The sequence below is a fragment of the Pelobates fuscus genome, chromosome 4, assembly GCF_036172605.1.
Source record: "Pelobates fuscus isolate aPelFus1 chromosome 4, aPelFus1.pri, whole genome shotgun sequence".
Lineage (NCBI taxonomy): Eukaryota > Metazoa > Chordata > Amphibia > Anura > Pelobatidae > Pelobates > Pelobates fuscus.
This window is the reverse complement of record NC_086320.1, coordinates 259,925,241-259,947,254: the sequence shown is the minus strand read 5'-3', so window position 1 is coordinate 259,947,254 and position 22,014 is coordinate 259,925,241. Positions and strand designations below refer to the sequence as shown.

Here is a 22,014-nt window from a genome sequence, read left to right as displayed (position 1 = left end):
ATCAGAGATGACTAAGTACGTATGGAACGGGGGTAGACCTAGAATGAAATTCTCCACGCTAACTCGCCCCAAAGACAGGGGGGGAATAGCCCTCCCAGACTTCTACCGATACTACGTTGCGGCGCATCTATTGCGGATCGTAGAATGGTCAAAAGATACCGTCGGGAAGCTTTGGAAAACAGTAGAGGAAGCAGAAGTGGGCAGACCACTCTCTGGACTGCCCTGGGGCCGGGAGGCAGCGGACGGGAAGGAAATGTCCATATACACACGGCACACTTTGAGAGTGTGGAGGAGGGCCTCCAAAACCGGTAACATGTCGCCATTCCCCTCCCCCCTTCTACCCCTAACATATAATCCCGACTTCCCCCCGGGACTAGACCCGAGAGCACTTTGCAACATTCTCCCGGGCGAGACTCCTCGCCTACACCACATCCTCCAAGCAGGAGAATGTAAACCACTAACAGCCCTACTAGGGGAGACACCTCCGACCTTCATGCACCGGTTCAGACACACCCAGCTGACTAACTTCATCCGAACGCTACCGCAAGGTCTGGCGCTCACTAGGGGCCAGACGACAATAGAAGCAGTTAGCGCAAGCCCAGAACCACTCCCGCATGGAATATCCTATCTATACTCCATGCTGCAACTAGAAACCCCATCCGAAACGCCCCTCTACATGGGAAAATGGGAGACGGCCCTACACTCCACATTCACGGACAAGGAATGGGAATCCATCTGCTACTTAACACACCACTGCTCAACACATAGCAAAACTCAAGAGACAGCATACAAACTATTAACACAATGGTACAAGACACCACACCTCCTACACCAATTGACCCAACTCACTCTGACCAATGCTGGAGATGCGAAAAAGAGGTGGGAACCATAAAACACATTTGGTGGGACTGCGAGAAAATCAAAACATACTGGGAGGGGATCCACACGGTCCTAAAGAAGTTCTCGGATGCGCCCCCCCCCCCCCGGAGCCAGCGGCAATGCTCCTACCTCATACAACTGTCCCACACTCCAAATACAAAAAATCTATACACATTAGTATACTCAACACAGCCAAACAGGTGCTTCCCCAATTCTGGAAGCAAACTGTAACACCCCCGCTACTGACATGGTTTAACCAAATGGAAGACCTTAGGAAAATAGAGGAACTGACGATGACGGCCAACCAGACCCATAGGACTTACTTGGACATATGGACACACTGGATCCTTGAGACGGCAAAAGAAGGATTCCAACGGACCATCAGAACTAACGCCCACTGAGACACAGACAGACAAGACCAACCCTCAACAAGCACGACTGAAGACGACGGACAACGGACGCACCCGATCCCCCTCCTATACCCGACATACCTTCACCCCCCCCCTCCCTCCCACCCCCCCGCCCCGATGACCTAAGCTACACGCCTGCCTCAGCCCTCAGGAACACACCAACATTAGGGAGAACAACAGACTCTAAACAAAAGCTTACCTAGCCACCATAGGTCCCCAGCCAACATTACACACAACCCTGAAATCTAAGGAACCAAACACGTTTATGACTTACCAAATCACTCAACCCCCCGAGGGGACAGACATAAGAGAGGTGGGTCCTACCACAGTAAGGGAATAAGGAAAACAAGGAGGGAAAGGAGCTAACTCACACTCCTAATGAAGACAGTAACCCACAAACTACGCTCCAACTGCTATGGAGGCGCTCACTCCACCTGACTCCCAAACACACCTAACCACACAGGCACTGGGGGTGACATCAACCATCCCACACTTGAATACTTACCCAACCAGAAATGCAACCGAACTGACAAAAGGGACCTGCGAGCCCGACAGCAATGTGGGCCTGCGTGCCCGAACTGTTATTGATGACTTAACTTGCATATAATTCGTTAAGGAGACCTGCGAGTCTCACAGCTTTCAAATGTTTGATCGATAAAAAAGAAATAATGAATATAATACCTACAAAAATGAGGCCAGCACCGTACAGAGATGATACTCATTGCATTGTATTATCCCCGAATTGTCTGAAACCTTATTGTCTCCCTTTCTACATTCTGTACCCACATAACTTTATGCCTCAATAAAAAAAGAGATTTACAAAAAAAAGAAGGCATCTTTGAGGTCTAAGACTGTAAAATAGGTAGCCCCGCGCGGAATTAAAGCAAGCAGGTTATACGGATTGGGCACAACTGGGTGTACACTAACAACCGCATCATTGACTGCTCTCAAGTCCTGCACAGGGCGATACTCATCTGTACCGGGCTTTTGAACAGGCAGCAATGGGGTGTTCCAGGGGGAAGTACAGAATTTTAGGATACCATACCGTATGAACTTATCCAGATGAGATTGAATGTTCTTCTTAGCCTTCTGCGGGATGTGATATTGTCGTAGGCTTACTGGATAAACCCCAAGTTTTAGTTTTTAATAGGTGGAATATTGGTGGCCAGTCCTGGTGGGTTGTTCTCTGCCCAAACTCCTGGTATGTTGAATAAGGATTCATCACTCTTAGGGTTTTGGCTAGTCAACGCTGTATAAAGTCGCCACTCTTCTTCCTTTGGTACGGATAATGTCATAATACCTGAAGGTCCATTAAACTTTAAGGATGTTGTTCCATCTGGTAGGAACGTAATCTGCGCTTGTAATTTGGATAGCATATCACGTCCCAACAATTGGACTGGACATTCAGGCATGTAAAGGAATTGATGTTTTACTACGTGGCCTCCCAATGTACAGAGTCGACTTTTAAGAACCGGTTTTGCAGCACTTCTTCCAGTTGCTCCTATTACGGTAATAGTTCTTCCAGATGGAGGAGCAACTAGGTCAGTCACCACTGAATGTTCAGCACCAGTGTCAATCATGAATGCACTCCTTTTTCCCCCTATTGATACATCGACCATAGGCTCCGCTCGACCAAGGGGGATGGAGCCCGGTCGGTATCAATAGCTCTCCATGACCGTGTCAGCCAATCCTACAAAGTCCCTATCTTCTCTATCGCGGGACCTTTGCGCTGCGGGATAGTATCTATCTTCTCTTACACTTCCTCTGTTACCACTATTACTCCCTCCGGGACCTCCTCTACCTCTCGCTCTGCCTCTAAAGTTTCCATAACCTGCCCTGGGTGGGTCTCTCTCGTATTGCTCTCTTTTCGGACACTCGCTTCTCCAATGCCCTTCTTCTCTGCAATACGCGCACTGATTCCTACTCAGGGGCTCCCTATTCCACTTACTATCGCCTCTATCTGGGCCCCGTCTATCTACGCCTGCGATCGCTACCGCTAGCATATCCGCCTTTTTACGCATCTTGCGCTCATCCTCTTTCTTACTTTCTGAATCCCAATTCATATACACTTTATTCGCTATCTCCATTAGTTGGGTAATGGACATTCCTGCAAACCCTTCTAACTTCTGTAGCTTGCGCTTAATATCTCCATAAGCTTGGCTGACAAAGGCAGAGTTTACCATTCGGGAATTATCAGTGTCTTCCGGATTAAAGGGGGTATACAGGCGGTATGCCTCCAATAATCGGTCATAAAAGACACTGGGCGCTTCATCACTTTTCTGAATCACCTCAACTGTCTTCGACATATTTATAGCTTTCTTCCCTCCGGCTTTCATGCCAGCAATTATAGCGTCTCTATAGGCTTTTAGCCGAACCATATCTGCGCCATTAACATTCCAGTCGGGATCGGTATTAGGATAATGAGTTGCGGCCCATGCTGCTGGATTTGCTTGGTTTAAAGTACGGGCTTCTTCCTCCAGTGCTTTAATGGCCGCTTGGTTAATCCTAGTCCTCTCCTCGTTATTAAACAATGTCATTAATAATTGCTGGCAATCAGCCCAAGTTGGATTATGCGTCTGGACTATCGAGGTGAACAGGTCGGTCATGGCTTGTGGCTTTTCAGTATACGAGGAATTGTGGGTCTTCCAATTCAAGAGATCGGTAGTCGTGAACGGGACATATACGAAGACTGGATCAGCATATACCATTTGACCTAAAGCATTAAGATAGGCTGACCCAGGATTCAAACGAAGAGGCATCTGGTAATGCTTGGGTTGTTGGGTACCGGTCAGTTGTCGGGTTAGTATAGGGCTTCGTGGAGGGGCGTCGGTTAGGGGTTCCGGTCGGGGGGTAATAAGGCGTGGGGATGGAGAAGCTTCATCATGGGGAAGGCCGGTGAATAAAATATTCCGGGCCGGGCTAGAGGAAGCCTGACCGGAAGCTTGAAATGGCGCCAAATCGGAATAAATGGATTTAACGGGGGCTGGTGTCGGAAGGGGAGGTTTACTACGGCGTGGGGTGGATTCTGAACTAGAGGAGGAAGTAGATGGGTGAGGGGGTGTGGAACTTCCTGTACTTGTATCACCTTCCTCTATAGGGAAATAAGGGATCTCGGACTCAGGGGGCGTGTCCAAAATGGGCTTAACCGTGGTCCTAGTGGACAAACAAGTCCTGGCCACCATGAGGCGACATTGCTCCTCGTGGCATATCCTGACCCATCTTGTCAAGTCGTTTACGGCCTGCCTCCAACAATCAATGTATGGAAACTGTCCGTAAAGTTCAGGCCTACCTGATACAGCCACGTGTACACGCTGTACCAGATTTGGATCCAAACTGCCACGTGGCGGCCATGCCGCAACCAAAGTAGGCCATTCCCTAGTGCACAAAGTGATCAAACGGGCAGGAGACATTTTAACCCCAAAATCACATACTGTGAATCCCTTTTTAAAATTCTTTACCATACAACTTAAGGGATCCAAAATCGTCGACTCCGACGCGCCCATACTTATCAATGGAGCGTCGTTGACAACGAATGCTATACACACGCTCTATTCAACAGTCACACCCGTTTCTTCCGGCAACAGCACCACGTGGTACAGTTACCGAATGAAACGTACACAGTAATACAATAAAAACACTCAGGGAATTCCCGTACACACACAGCTGTTACACCAGTCACTAAGTAATCAATATTATGCCCTTTGGCGAAACTATACCGTCACCCACGCTATAATTCTCTATATATGAATTACCCGTCTATAACACACCCCAGTAACATCGTCTTTTACAAACAACAGTTACAGTACGGTTAGCATAGGTCAAAGTACAATTTAAGGTCACAATACAATTATTAGTGGTTATGGTGTTAAACATGCAATAGACGACAATTATTAGTACTTATATACAGTATCAGTAAATATACAGGGTTATGGTACCGTGCACTATAATACAGCAACACACTATTAACACTCTCGCTAGACGGCAGAGCTCACGCTATCTAACAAGATATACACGTTACTAAACAATCTTTATCACATATACAATCCCAACTAATCTATTGGCCAGTACCTTGATGGACTACCTAAAACTATCTACATCCGTTTTGGTTAGCCACACTGCCCAAGCACCACATATAGCGAACTAGAGGGCGGAATTTACAACAGAACCCTTTTAGTCTTTCTACTCTATCAATAGTCTAGTGGGTTCCAAATTTACACGCCTTCCCACTTAGCCAAGATAGGTTGAGAGCTAGCGGACCGAATTTACACAGACGCCGCTTAGTCTCCCGGTCCCTCCGACCTAGCGAACAAATTGTACACCCTAGAACGTTAGTCTAGACAAGACACCGGTGTCCGGGTAGGGCTATTTACACAGAACCCCGCCTGACTCCAAACCAAATCAAACGGTCTTACTAAAGAGCGTTCGATTGAGCGGTGCGCCTTCGCTACTTCCCTCCGACAGAGGTGGCAGATTCCATACACAGATTTAACCCCTTATGGGCCTACCGCACAATCGGTATACCCCTAGTGGGTCCGCCGTCTAAAACAGCGGTTGTCTTACCTCCTCCTCATCGACGGGGACACCCCAGCACTTACTACGTAGAGGCCAATGATCGCCTGGACAACAGACCAGTGGCGCCGAGACGAAGGGAGGTCCACGCAGAAGTTCAGGGGTGCAGCCGTAGAGAACGTGGGCAAAGATAGACCGCCTCACGCCTCTGCTTCTCAGCTACCGTTGAACGATGAGTTTCCCGGCCAATGCACCAAATGATACCGGAGAAACTGACGGAAGCCAAGCACAGAGAGATGGACACAGGTTTCTTCAGGAAGGAAGAGATTCTTTATTCGGTTCACCGATCGGGACTCAGAGGGACTAATGTCACCAAAATACAACAGGTTCTGAGCCCCGGACAATAGTGCAGGCTCCTTATATAGGCACATAACTCCTCCCATATTAAGCTCCACCCGCACATTCTCTTAACCAATCAAAACAAATAAGAATTAACTTCCTGCTTGACCGCATGGCTTGTCCAGCACAATGGAGGAGGGGAATACTACATCCGGTATTCTTGCACATGCTCCGTACACTACTGATCGTATCTTGCCACGTGCAACCAACCGACCGATACGTCAGCATATGCACGTACACATGCCACGTGGTAATCTCTGCCTACTAAATTTATTTTTACCGAGATTCCACCACAATACTAGATTTAGTGTTAACAAATGGAGATTTGGTATCAGATATTACTGTAGGTGAAAGTTTAGGATCCAGTGATTAGACTTTAGAAAAACAGGAATACACCCAAAGTTATTAAAAGCGCTTAGTGGTGTGCTAGCAAAACCATTAACAGATTTATTTAACCAATCATTGTTAACAGGAGTAGTCCCAGAAGATTGGAAGTTAGCGAATGTTGTACCCATTCACAAGAAAGGTAGTAGGGAGGAGTAGGGCAAGTATAGGCCAGTAAGCCTTACTTCAGTAGTAGGGAAAGTAATGGAAACCATGTTAAAGGATAGGATTGTTGAACATCTAAAATCACTTGGATTTCAAGTTTGAGACAACACGGGTTTACTTCAGGGAGATCGTGCCAAACTAATCTTATTGATTTTTTTTGATTAGGTAAGTGTGGTGCAGTAGACATTGCTTAGCTAGATTAACAGTAAGGCTTTTGACACTGTTGCACATAGAAGGCTTTTCAATAAACTGCAATCTTTAAATCTGGATTCCAATATGTAACGGACCGTTTCAGCAGACAAGGGGTTAAAACCGCTTAGACGATAATCCCCTTTTCAAAGACAGGCACAGCTACTGTAGAATCACCAAAACTCATGAAGTGTATATAAGTGAATGCACCAAACTCCCGAACTGCATACAAGGGAATAAGGTAGCACTCCAAACTCCCGAACTGGAACCTCATGAATAGCTGCTAGCAGACGAACAGGAAAAGCTCCCAAGCGGCTTACACTCCTGGCAATCAGTCTCCAACAGCATTCAGTGAATCCCCCCAAGAACGAGACAGAGCTCCGTGTTGAGGGTCAAGCAGTGGTCTCAGGTGCTGGCACATCCAGCCTGGTTTTTATTACAGTCTTTTCAAATACAGGACCACCCACAGGGAGGTATAAAACAACCAATCACATATCAGTTACATCCCACTTATTCCCTCCCCTTATCCTGGGAGGAAACTCAATTATACATACAGTTAAACATACTTTCTACCCAACTTTCATAACTCTAAAACCATACATCACATTCACATAAAAATTACATATTCACAATCAATCCATTCAGGGGAACAACATATCAGACCAGGGGTTCAAAAGTTAGTAAAATATCTTTTGGGCCCTGGCTGGCACATGGCTATCTGGCTCAAACCAGTTTTACAGAGCCCTCTTTCCTGGAGACAATGGGAAAATAATCCAATTATATCCAGGGATAGAGGCAGACTCCATTGAGCACATGGTTGCAAAAAGACATAAAATACAATAAAATACACAAGGTTACATTTACTACATAAAATAAAGACATGCAACATATCCCCAGATAGCTTAGGTCTGAGCGCATATTATTGAATGGCGCTCAGACCACACACATACAGTTCAATTGCCATGGGGCTAAAGTCTTTCCCATAGTCTTTCATTATATGAATGGGCTCCATGGCATAGCTATTTGGGGTATCACCGCTCACACAGGGCGAGTACCGAATGACCCCACTGTATTTAAAGGGCCAGAATGAGTGACATGCACTCTGTTAGGGCCGAATACGGTTTTTAAAGGGCCCAATCTCCCTGGGCCATGGACCAAAGGCAGCAGGCGGGCAACCAGGCTTCTCCAATGCAATGTGGCGAGATTGCTCTCGTCACACAATATTTTTTAATGGGTAAGGCAGTGACTGAGTGACAGGCTGTGACAGGGTTGTAGTCAATGGGGTATATTCGAAGCATGGGCATCTCAGGGATCTGTATTTGGACCCATTAATTTTAATATTTTTATTAGTGATATTGCAGAAGGTCTTGATGGTAAGGTAATTAGGGATCGACCGATATTGTTTTTTTTAGAGCCGATACCGATAATCTGTGAACTTTCAGGCCGATAGCCGATAACTTACCGACATTCTGTACATTTACCATTTTGAAAAAATAAACTACCGTATATACTCGAGTATAAGCCGACCCGAATATAAGCCGAGGCCCCTAATTTTATCCAAAAAAACTGGGAAAACTTATTGACTCGAGTATAAGACTAGGGTGGGAAATGCAGCAGCTACTGGTAAATTTCTAAATAAAATTAAATCCTAAAAAAAATATATTAATTGAATATTTATTTACAGTGTGTGTATAATGAATGCAGTGTGTGCGTATGTGTGTGTGTATGAGTGCAGCGTGTGTGTATGAGTGCAGCGTGTGTGTATGAGTGCAGCGTGTGTGTATGAGTGCAGCGTGTGTGTATGAGTGCAGCGTGTGTGTATGAGTGCAGCGTGTGTGTATATGAATGCAGCGTGTGTGTATATGAATGCAGCGTGTGTGTGCATGAATGCAGTGTGTGTGTGTATGAATGCAGTGTGTGCAGGGCCGGTGCAAGGATATTTGCCGCCGTAGGCAAAAAAAATTTTGCCGCCCCCTCCCCCCCCCCCATATGTCCTGACTTCCCCTCCTCCTCCCTCAGTGGTCCTTACCTCCCCACCCCCGTGTTCCTTCACCCCCCCCCCCCCCCAGTGGTCCTGACTCACCCCTCCCCTAGTGGTCCTTACCCTCCCCTCCCCTAGTGGTCCTTACCCTCCCCTCCCCTAGTGGTCCTTACTTCCCCCTCCCCTCCCATAGTGGTCCTTACTTCCCCCTCCCCTCCCTCTCATAGTGGCCCTTATCCCCCTTCTCCCTCCCATAATGTTCCTTATCCCCCCCATACCTCCCATAGTGGTCCATATACCCCCCCCCCCTCCCTCCCATAGTGGTCCTTATACCCCCCTCCCTCCCATAGTGGTCCTTATACCCCCCTCCCTCCCATAGTGGTCCTTATCCCACCCCCTCCCATAGTGGTCCTTATACCCCCCCTCCCTCCCATAGTGGTCCTTATACCCCCCCCCTCCCTCCCATAGTGGTCCTTATACCCCCCTCCCTCCAATAGTGGTCCTTATCCCCCCTCCCTCCCATAGTGGTCCTTATACCCCCCCTCCCTCCCATAGTGGTCCTTATCCCCCTTTTTTTTGTTATTAATTTTTTTTATTATTATTATTTTATTTTATTTATATATTTTTTTTTTTCGTCCCCCCTCCCTGCTTGATATATGGCAGGGAGGGGGGCTCCTTCCCTGGTGGTCCAGTGGCAGTTCAGTGGGGGGGAGAGGGGGGCTGGCAGAGCTGTAACTTACCTGTCCTGCAGCTCCTGTCAGCTCTCTTCTCCTCCTCTGCGCCGTCCGTGCAGCTCCTTCTATCAGCTCACACTGTAAGTCTTGCGAGAGCCGCGGCTCTCGCGAGACTTACACTGGGAGCTGACCGAGGTGCTGAACGGACGGCGCAGAGGAGGAGAGAGCTGACAGGAGCTGCAGGACAGGTAAGTTACAGCTCTGCCAGCTCCCCTCTCCCCCGGTCTGTATTATGGCAATGCAAATTGCCATAATACAGACAGTGACTCGAGTATAAGCCGAGTTGGGGTTTTTCAGCCCAAAAAATGGGCTGAAAAACTCGGCTTATACTCGAGTATATACGGTAGTTCTAAAGGTAAATGCACAAAATATACATGCCACATGTAGTGGATGAAGTGTGTTTAGACAGAGGAGCTGTGTGTGTTTGTGTAGTGTGTGTGTGTAGTGGATGCAGTGTGTATTTGTGTAGCGTGTGTATATAATGAATGTAGAGTGTGTTTGTGTAGTGTGTATAGTGAATGTAGTGAGTGTTTGTGTAGTGTGTATATATAGTGAATGCAGTGTGTGTGCAGGACGTTTGGCATTTGCCAGAGAACACCAAGATTGGCAAATTCGCCACTGGCGCCCTGTGCTCTTCACAGATGAAAGCAGGTTCACACTGAGCACATGTGACAGACGTGACAGAGTCTGGAGACACCGTGGAGAATGTTCTGCTGCCTGCAACATCCTCCAGCATGACCGGTTTGGCAGTGGGTCAGTAATGGTATGGTGTGGCATTTCTTTGGGGGCCGCACAGCCCTCCATGTGCTCGCCAGAGGTAGCCTGACTGCCATTAGGTACCGAGATGAGATCCTCAGACCCCTTGTGAGACCATATGCTGGTGCGGTTGGCCCTGGGTTCCTCCTAATGCAAGGTAATGCTAGACCTCATGTGGCAGGAGTGTGTCAGCAGTTCCTGCAAGACAAAGGCATTGATGCTATGGACTAGCCCGCCCATTCCCCAGACCTGAATCCAATTGAGCACATGTGGGCACCACCCACCAACGTCACGTTGCACCACAGACTGTCCAGGAGTTGGCAGATGCTTGAGTCTAGGTCTGGGAGGAGATCCCTCAGGAGACCATCCGCCACCTCATCAGGAGCATGCACAGGCGATGTAGGGAGGTCATACAGGCACGTGGAGGCCACACACACTACTGAGCCTCATTTTGACTTGTTTTATGTTGGATCAGCCTGTAGTGTGTTTTTCCACTTTAATATTGAGTGTGACTCCAAATCCAGACCTCCATGCAGGGGCGTAAACAAGGCATTTGCCTTGGGCGGCATTTTCCAGGGGGCGGCAAAAAAAGCCGCCCCCAAATGCCCAAGGCATCCTACGTTCATTATGGTATTTTACTCTGTACTATCATGAGCACCTAACACAAATATATATATATGTAGAATTGAATTGGTACTTTCTGTGGCGGAACCAACCTCGCCACTGGCCACTGGAGGAGCCTGGTCGCCCGCCTCCTGCCGCTGGACTATGGCCCCTGTTCTTTTTCTCTGCAGAAAGGCTGGTTCGTGCATTTCTGCGGACTGTTAAAGCCATGCTACCCCAGATAGCTATGCCATGGAGCCCAGCCGTATACTGAAAGACTGTATGAAAGACTTTGGCTCCATGGCGATTGAACTGTATGTATGTGATCTGAGCGCCATCCGGTAATAATGTGCGCTCAGATCTAAGCTATCTGGGGATAGGTAGAATATGTATGTTCTATGTGATAAATGTAACAGTATGTAATGTTATGTCTTTTATTGTTCTTTGTCTGCCATGTGGCTAATGGAGTTTTGCCTCTGTCCTTGGAGATAATTGGATTACTTCCCAATTATCTCCAGGACAGAGAGGAGGGATTGTAAGCTTGTGATTGGTCAATGTCCAATATGTTTCCCAGTATCCCATCTGGTCCCCTAGGGGAGTGTCCACCAGGTGGGAGACCAAAGCCGGGCAGGTAGCCCCAGTAAATCAGTTCTGCTTGACCTCAAAACAAAGTGTTGTCTCGTTATTGGGGGAATTGGATTGTATGCCGATTGCCAGGAGTGTAAGCTGATTGTATGCTTTTCCTGTTCAACTGTTTCCAGTGTTCGTGTGTTTCCTGTTCAGGAGTTGGAGGATTCATGTAGTTTGCAGTTTGGAAGACTGGTGCTTGCAGTAGCTGCCTGTGCATTGGAAAGGGGAATATCGCCTAAACAGTTTTTAACCTCTTGTGTGCAAAATGGTCTGTTACACTTTCTACTGAAAGTACTCATATTGTTATTTAGGACTCCAGGCTTCAAGGTTTTGCGGAACGTTTTAAGATTCCAAGGTTTTATGGTTCAGGTTGTTCAGTTGTTAATAATTTAAAATCAGTTTTAGGATGTTGAATTCGCAAATTTACAGTCCTCCTTGCGCTAATTTTGCTAATTTGCGCTAATTTCAACTTTCTACTTTAGGTTTAATTCCCCCCCCCAAAAAAAGAGAGAGACAGGGTCATTCAGGCTAATTCTCCATTTATTGCCACTCTGGTGCGTCATTAAATGACAAATTTGACAAGGATACATGCTCAGTGTCCTATGCATAATTTGATGATGCACTCAGATGGAGAAGAGAATTTAGACCGGGCGCACAGTTGACTGAAGGTGGACATGGAGTCAGCCTATGGGCTATTAACGGTGCATCCAGAGGGTTTCAATTCGTTTGGGATTTTCATTTCTTGGCAAGTTTTATTTTAATAAATGTTTACCAATGGGTTGTTCCATTTCCTGTTTTTTACTTTGAAGCTGTTCAGCATTCCTAGAATAAGTTGTTAATGTGGAGACCTGTTTATATTAATTTGTACAATATCGGGATGACTTTTGTTTATTGGTCCTAGTTCTGTTTCTGAATATGTTAGGTTGTTAGAGTTTTTCTGTGGTTTAGACAAAAAAAAGACATTGCGGCCAGTGACAAGTCTTCAATTTTTAGGGATAACAATTGTTTAAGTGCTTTTGAAGGTAAACGGATGACAAAGCAACAGTGAAGCAGTTCAGTCAATGATTAGGCCTATTAGCATTTGCAAGTCGTATTATGCCTATAGAAAATTTTGTAGGCGAATGGCGCTGGCTTGTGCTAAAAGAAAATCTGTTCACTGTTTTGTAAGGATTTCTGCAGAAATTAAGAAAGACTCGAAAGTGTCGGGGCATTTTCTGCAGCAGTGCAATGGTTGTTATTATTGCAAACAGAATTTTCAGGATAAGGAAGATTTAGAATTATTTGTGGATGCTGCGGGGTCAGTTGGTTTTGGCATATTTAGAACTAGAAATGGGCCTTTGCTCAGTGGCCAGATAAATGGGTAGAGCAAGGGTTGACCAGGAATGTAACCCCCTTTTGGAATTGTTACCAATTGTAGCAACAAGTTTGGTATGAGTTAAAGAACTGCAAAATAAACAAATATTGTTCCACTGTGACAATAAGGAAGTTGTACAGGTCTTTAACCCCTTAAGACCACAGCCAAATGTACAAGTTGTGATACAAAAAAAAACGTAAACAAAAATTGGACTTTGCGCTATATGTCTGTCCAACCGTAATTCACCTCTTTCATATTAAATGCACCAACACTTATTATATATCATTTTATTCAGGGGAAACAGGGCTTTCGTTTAACATCAAATATTTAGGTATGGAACATAATTTAATATGAAAAGAATATAAAAAAATGGGAGAAAATAAGAAGATTTTTAATTGTTTTAGTTCTACGTGACATTTTAACTGTGAATGTCAAAATACTGTTTGCTTTTACTGCAATACAATACACATATTTGTATTCAGCGATGTCTCACGTGTAAAACAGTACCCCCTATGTACAGGTTTTATGGTGTTTTGGAAAGTTACAGGGTCAAATATAGCGTGTTACATATTTCAGTTTTTTCACATTGAAATTCGCCAGATTGGTTATGTTGCCTTTGAGACCATATGGTAGCCCAGGAATAAGAATTACCCCCATGATGGCATACCATTTGCAAAAGTAGACAACCCAAGGTATTGCAAATGGAGTATGTCCAGTCTTTTTTAGTAGCCACTTGGTCACAAACACTGGCCAAATTTAGTGTTAATATTTGAAAATGCAAAAAACTTATTTGAACGCAAATTTTGGCCAGTGTTTGTGACTAAGTGGCTACTAAAAAAAACTGAACATACCCTATTTGCAATACCCTGGGTTGTCTACTATTGCAAATGGTATGCCATCATGGGGATAATTTTCAATCCTGGGCTACCATACGGTCTCAAAGGCAACCTGGCGAATTTTAATGTGAAAAAACTGAAACGCAAACCTTATATTTGACTCTGTAACTTTTGAAAACACCATAAAACCTATAAATGAGGGGTACTGTTATATTCAGGAGACTTCGCTGAACACAAATATTAGTGTTTCAAAACAGTAAAACGTATCACAACAATTATATCGTCAGTGTAAGTGCCATTTGTGTGTGAAAAATGCCAAAAATGTCACTGTCACTGACGATATCGTCATTGTAATATATTTTACTGTTTTGAAACACTAATATTTGTGTTCAGCGAAGTCTTCCGAGTAAAAAAGTACCCCCCATGTACAGGTTTTATGGTGTCTTGGAAAGTTACAGGGTTAAATATAGTGCTAGAAAATGTAATTCCCTGAACTTTCGGCCAGGGTTGGCAGGCAGGTGTCAGGGTACCTGCGGTCTCTACCTCCGAAAGAGGTAGAGACTTAGCTGTTCCTCCATCCAAACGGCCTGATGGCTCCCTTCCCCAAGGTCTATCCGGTCATGCAAGGCCGGCCGCGAGGGAGTGACTACCTTTTACAGCATCTAGGCAGGAAGTTGTCATCAGGACACTCCTCCGGAACGACCTGTCACTCAATTGCTGCAGGACCAATCAGGACGCCTCGGAGGCGTGGTTACTGCTCTGAACAGGGTATTTAACAGAGCTTCGTTCATTAGCTCATTGCCCTGTCGTGGTTCTAGCTTGTTCTAGTCACTCAGTGCTTGTGTATTCTATTATCCCTTTTGGTTTTGACCCGGCTTGTTTACCTTACTCTGCTTATCTCTGTTACCCTTGATTCGGCTTGTCTCTCGCTTACCTGTCTTCTGTTACCCTCGACCTCGGCTTGTCTTTGACCATTCTATACTGTACTACTTACGTTAGTCCGGCCATTCTAAGGTCCGGTATACATATCTGGCTACTGTTTGTACTCTGCGTGTTGGATCCCTGTCCCGATCCTGACAGCAGGTCCTGCAAATTGTAATAAATGAAATGACCTAATTATGTAAAATTATTACATAAATATATACGTAGAATTATTATATATATGTGTGTGTATATATATATATGTGTATATATATATGTATATATTTTTTTTTATTATTTTTATTTATATATAGGTATATATATATAGTGATATATACGTATATACTTATGTATATAAATCTATATATTTATTCGTTCTACATGTATTTTGATATCAATATATATATATTAATTTTAAAATACAGTTAGAACGAAATGACGCATGTTTATATATTATTATCTATTTATTTTTTATTATTTTTTAATTTTATTTTTTAACATATTTATATATTTATTGATTTTTTATTATATATAAATATATATATAATGAAAATTATATATATATTTAATCAATATCATTGTACGTGTATTTTGATATTAATATATATATATATAATTATGTATATATTAATATTAAAATACACGTAGACAGTGTATGTATATTTACGTGTATATGTGTATATATATACTTAGATCAGATATATAATAAATATATATATGATCTAAGTATATATTATTTAATTTTACACTTATTTAACATGTTTCATTTATTTTTCAGACAGCAGGGGGAGTACCTGTCATTGCCGTCCATGTGATCGCGGGGTCCTCGCAAGGACCTCACGATCACATGGCCCTGGGGGGCCGAAGAGGACAGAGGGGGACTCCCTGGGCTCCCAGGTAAGTCCCCCATACCGCGATCGCCGGCGTGGGATCGCCGGCGACCGGGTAAGTACATTAGATCGCAGGACGTTCTATGCTGTCCTGGGGCGTTTAGAGCCACCAAAATAAGGACGGCATAGAACGTCCTGCAGTCTTAAGGGGTTAATTCTATGCATTCTAAAAGTTGCTTTGTTATTCATTTGTTGCGAAATCTAGTGTTGTTATTTTTGAAACATAATATTTGGTGGAAGGCTGTGCATATTCCGGGTATTGAGAATAATATAGCTGATGCTATATTCGTTGCCAGCTCCACGCTTTCAGGAGCTTAGTGCCGGATGCAGAAGAAAAGTGTGTGGAATTGCTGAAAGGCTCTTGGCAAGTCATATGGGAAGAGCAAGTGGAGTGCTTATGTGTCAGCATGGAATGAAGGGTATAAATTACATACGAATTGATCCAGTAGGTTGAAATATAGAAGCTGCATTCTCTTTTGTGGTTCAGTGTATTAGCAGTGGTATAGCAAAAAATAAATAAATAAATGTAATTTCCAGGCTTTTAGCTGGTAACAAATTTGAGGTGTTGGGTAGACCAGTAGTGGTGCTTTTGTGAGTAAACAGTTGTTAAAAGGTTATTTTAAAACGATTCGTATGGCTGGTGATAGTCGGCCCATAATATATTCGGCCCACAATATATTCAGTGTTGGGAGAGCTGCTTGAAGTTTTGAAACACTGTTTGCCATTCGCAATTCAAAGTAAATTTGTTTTCAGCAGCACTTTATTTAGCCTTTTGCAGCACTTAGGATCAGTGAGTTGGTTTCTTGCAGTAGATTTGGACTATCAGGTTTCGGTTTAAGAATGTGTTGAGCAGGGACACAAAGGTAGATGTTGGTTGCAATCTTAAAACCGATCAATTTGAAAAGGCAGATAGTTTAATTTGTCAGGTATCGAAAAAAGCAGAGTTTGCCCAGTGGAGACGCTGCGTGCATATTTAAAGGGACACTATAGTCACCGGAACAACTACAGCTTAATGTAGTTGTTCAGGTATGATCTATAGTTCCCTGCAGGCAATCTAATGTAAACACTGTATTTTCAGAGAATTTCACCAGTTAATGGAACTCATATTAAAGTGTTGGTCTTGGCCTGCTCCAGCTGTTTTAATATTTAATATTGTGGTAATGATATAGGTGTGGTTAAACCTGCGCAGTTATCACATAAGGTAAAGAAAAATGTTTGTTTGGTAGTAAAAAACAAATTATTTCCTTACACCATTCTAGTTTGGTCGGAGGTGGTCCAGCGCTGGTGATGGTTAAGTGAACCAAGAGTTAAAAGCGCTGAGAAGATGAGTGATAAGTTGAATTTGGCAAGGTCAAGATTTGCCAAAATTGGGAGGGTTTTTTCACACAGACATTGCAAATGAGATCAGAATGAACAGGGCCTTTTTTTTTTTTAAAATTCTTTATTTTATTTGTGCACAAAGTTAACAAGTAGCCTTGGTGCGCCACAACAGCGACATCAGGGACAGTTAGTAAACATTGATAATACAAGTCATGGCATTTGCTAGTCAGGCACTTTTTTTTTATATATAGCAATATTTCAGTAGTGTAGGTTCTCGATTGGGTTAAGTGAATCAATTATACAAGCAAAGCTGTACGCTTAAGTATAACCTAAGTTTATCAGCGAGATGGTCATACATAGCTCTAGTCAAGTTAAGCTTGGACTAAATGGTTGTCATGCTAACTTTAGCGTATACGTCCAATATATGTATAGTATGAGTATTATGTTTGCATCGCTTAATAAAAAAGTTGTGTTCAGTAAAGTTAAACAACAGGCTTATAGCATTAAAGTTATAGGGTTATAACATTATAAGAGGAGAACAACAATATAAACGCTCAAAATACATCGCTGGTTGCCACGGTGAGACAGTAGCTTTAAGAGGTATGCCTTAAGTAGGGACTGGCTTACTATCTGCGTGATAGGTAAAGTAACTGGTACAGGCTAGGCTAAACAACAGAGACTTATTCAGAGTTGTGGTATTTTCATTGTGGTTTGGGATCTTGGGTGGTATGTCGCCCATCAAACCGAGTAGTCTCAGTTGCGTGTCCCGTTCGGTGTAAAGTCCCTTCAACCTATGCCTTCCTTCAGACTGCGGCGGTCTCCCTGCTGTGGGTCTTGCAGAGTAATCACCGCGATGGGCTGCGGAGGGGCTTTCCACCCGCATCGCACACCGGCAGCCCGTCTCTCCGTCTCCCGATCAGCGTATCGGCTGGTAGTGTGGGCTGGCAAGGGTGAAGCAGCGCCTTGTGTGAGGGGGGTGGCTGGGGCTGCTGAGGTGCTGGCAGGTTGGGCATGTTGGTGTGACCTCGCTTGTGGCAGAGGGGCGTAAATGCTGGTGCCCATGGTACCTGTTGTTGATTCTCGCCGTGCCGGTCCCCGGCGGGGAGGCTCCTTGGAGGTACGGGGGGGACATCCGCCCAGACGGCGCCTGAGTGCCGGGCGAATCTAGGCCGCCACCATTTTAATTGCCACCTGAAAGAGTCTCCTCTGGGCATGAAGCTGTGTCCAGAGTGTAGAGTAAATCCGCTTATAAAACTCCTGTGTTCGCCTAGGAGGTTTGATTGGTGCGTGGCTTGTGGCTTGCTGCGACCGTGTCGCCATTTTGTTTGGGCCCGAGCAGTCCCATGTTGCCTTGGGTGTTGGCGTTGCAGGCTTGCTGTGCGGGTTCATTGCTTGTTTCCTGGGCGACCAGGCTTGGATCGGGATAACCCCCACCGATCCGGGGGGGGGGGGAGCATCATTCCACCGGTGCTGTCGACGAGAGGACGGGGAGATCGCCCGCCTCTCCCCTGTTCCCGCGTCAGTAGGCCGTGTTCCTGCATCCGTGGATTATGTGCACCGATTTTCACAAGACAGGTATCTTTGTGTTCAGTGGGGCACACCGAGCTCAGGCAGGGTATTCTGGTGCTGGTGAGAGTCGTTTTTGCCTAGTTTTAGGGCAGTTTTCGTGATTTAGCTGCAGGAGCTCTGCAGCCATGCGTGTGATCAGGATGCTGGTCAGGCTCCGCCCCCCGAACAGGGCCTTTTTAATAAAGGCCAGGTTCATTTGTGCTACATCGGTCTGGATATTTTAATCTGGATCTAAAAATTGATTGAAAAAAGTGCCTTGGCTGTGGGGGGGCCTCAGCTAGGATAGTCCTACCCCAGCTGAGGCGGTGGCGCAAAAGTCATCCTCAGGTTCAAGTTCTGAGGCAGGATATGTGTTAAATGGTTGTATTTATAAGGCGGTCAGGCTAGTTATGACTAACTGGCACTAAGTGATGGTGATAAATGGTTGTATTTATAAGGCGGTCAGGTTAGCTATGACTGACTGGCACTAAGTGATGGTGAAAGTAAAAGTTGAAGTTAAATGAAAAGTTTTGAAGTTAAGTGCAAAGTTTACCTGAATATGTTACCGTTATCAAGTTACTGGTGGTATGCCCCATTTTCAAGCTTTATATAAACACCACGGCCAAGCCCATTGAAATAAAATGAATGATGTCTGTGTTTATTGTGTGGTCTAAGTTATTTAAGCAAATTATTGCCTACCAGACATAAAACATTTGTTTTACTATACAGGGCAGCACTATTTATGTAAAAAGCAACAGGTAAACTGTGTGTATGTGTGCATGATCCCTATTCAAATAAATGGTAATTAAAAATAAAAAGTTAGATGAAGTTAACCAAGTACATAAACCAATTCATAAAAAGGGACAGCAATCTTCATGTAAAAACACAAGTGAGAAACCAGCTTCAGCCAAGTCTGCAGAAAGTCCTTTCTGCTTACAAAATATGAGTGCACTTGCCTGACTAAGAAAGTGTGAAGCTACGGTGAACAAAAACAATAAATGGTTATCAAAAAAGGTACAACACACTCAGCACGTTAACAAAACAAACCAGGAGCACGTTGCGCATGCGTATTGGTGCCTTGTCTGTACGGGTATAATGAATTACCAAGGCAACGACGTGAACGCCTCTACCTGAACGCCACTCTCCCCACACCAACGTCTTTCCACGTGACCCACACGGCTGTCAGTTAGCATATCCACCAATAGGAGTTTAGCTTTCTTTTAGTTTGTGTTGGAAACGAGGCGTGAAACGCCGGAAGCGGAATAATCTGTTGGAAGCAGAGTGACGCACATTGTGAGACAGGAGACATGAGCAGCAGTTTTGTTTTCTCTGCCACCGGCTGTCATGTCTAATGGATAACAGGTTTACTATAAGGGACATTTTTAAATTTCAAGGGAAGCCAGTAACCTTTCCACATCATTAGGGTCTATGATAGATTATTTATACAGCACATGTACACCTATTGATGTATGTTTTATTGTACATACAGAATATGTGCAATATAGTGGCAAGCAGCACACGGTACGAGGTCATACATATCTAGTACTCAATTTTTAATGTTATAGGTGAGTGATCATTAACTTTAGTAGTATTTTAAGCTTTGCACTGTAAGCACGTGTATGTTTAACATAGGTAAATAAAGCTTAATATTGTTCACAGAGATATTCACCTCTGACTATTTACTAAAACAATCTACATACATAGCGTGCAACGTTGTTTGGTTGCCATGGACCGATCATCAGTAGCAAAAATGGGAGCTGTGGCCAGTGCCAGTATGTGTGCTCTGGTTGGAGGAGTGGTGCTGGCTCAATATATCTTCACTGTGAAGAAGAAAACTGGAAGAAAAACGAAAATCATAGAAATGGTAAGTGGATTTTTTTTTTTTTTTTTTGAAGAAAAAAGTTAACTAATCAGAATAACTAGCTCTGAAGCTCATTTAAAATAATTCAACATTTATCTACAGGGTATTTTATACACTTACATAAGTTTTATTTATTTTTTCACTATGTCTTTCAGGGAGTTTGTAGTATTATTAAGTGTTCTTGCATAGCATCTCACATATATATTATTCTTATTATAGCCAAATTTACCACCCTAACTCCTCCCACAGTTTTTACACTACATAGACAGAAATATACCGAAACGTGCAATTGTTCCCGATTGGATTGCTATTACTTTGTGGAATGTTTCGCAGAATGGTTCACGGAATATCGTCGTTCTTGTGGCAAAATTGGTCCAATCGATGTAGGATGTATAGTTTTATATAAATACGACTGTTTGAAGATGGCAACCGCCAAAATACTCTGACCTGTGCCATGTTTTTTTATAAATGTATGTTTTAATGTAACTGTGAAGCACTTTGGGCAACAACGTTGCAATTAAATGTGCTATATAAATAATAAGTTACCCCGCCCACTCCAGTTGTAAACTACTGGTGGAGGCAAGAACACTTCACACAATTTCCCCAGAAATTGTAGCATTTCTAGTGTTTTTTTTTTTTTTTTTTTTTATAGTGTGTCAGGATATATATAGTACTTGTGTACCATGTTGGGAAGGATGAATAAAACATGATACATGCCTAGGTTCATGAAATAGAGTGGGATTGATTTGGTATGTCTATAACAGTAGTTCCAAAACTTTTTAGATTCAAGGCGCCCTTAATATTTTTCTAGGGTGCCCCAAGTCAAAACAAATTTCTAGATTTTATACATGTACAGCGCTGTGACATATACTCTGCCCCTGTGCAGCAGAAATGTTTCCTTGTCCGGGGCAGATCCAGAACCTAGTCCCGGGAAGGGCACTGGTAGATTATTTAAATACTTAATATTAAAATTAAGATTCTTATTTAAATAATCTTAATATTTAAGATTATTTAAATAACCGTGTCAGCGCTCCAAGCTCGCGAGAGGGGAACCCGGCGGAACTGCAGGTTAGAGCTACCCTTGGTCCACTTTCCTTCCCCTTCCGGCTGCAGCACTTCAGTGCTAGAGGGCAGATGATGGAGATTTATGATCTCCCCTTTGGTCCTACAGAGCCGGCATGGGGGAGCGAGGCGAAGCACAATTATTTCTCATATGCTAATAGCACCCTTACACTGTAAGTGGTCACTGGTCCTTTACCAGCTCATTGGACTGGACCCTTGTCAAATTGACTGTTTCCCAATATGGTGTGGTGCTGGCAGCAAGTTTTTACATGTTACTTCCAGTTAAAACCTAGAGCTGCATCTTTTATACACCCTAACCTCTGTTCACTGTCACTAGACCCCAACCCGCTTTTTCCTAGTTGCCACAGAAAACTCCCACTGGACCCAGTTTAGCCACCCTCCTTATTCTAAAGGAATGTAAACAGGAAGATGGCTAAAAAAATCAACCTGCATTCACACACCACTTTTACTATTACACACCAACATCCATACTTGCCACGCTAGATAAATACACCTCATTAGTGGCGGCTAGTGAGATTTAAAGATAATTGGGCGCTACCCACTTAGTTCCATGAGATTCCAT

At 44.0% G+C, this 22,014-nt stretch overlaps 1 protein-coding gene across 3 annotated transcripts in view; it reads left to right on the top strand.

Moving 5' to 3' along the window:
• Positions 1-22,014, top strand: part of NT5C3A (5'-nucleotidase, cytosolic IIIA) — a 207,009-nt gene that overhangs the window by 155,752 nt on the left and 29,243 nt on the right. Inside the window, exons 1-2 of one of the 3 annotated variants that reach the window (XM_063452073.1) lie at positions 19,782-20,073; positions 20,168-20,372. The exons of 1 other annotated variant lie outside the window; for it this stretch is intronic. In XM_063452073.1, coding sequence (XP_063308143.1) covers positions 20,235-20,372 — 138 coding nt within the window. In that variant the 5' untranslated portion in view covers positions 19,782-20,073; positions 20,168-20,234. One more of the 3 variants, XM_063452072.1, reaches the window with a different exon arrangement.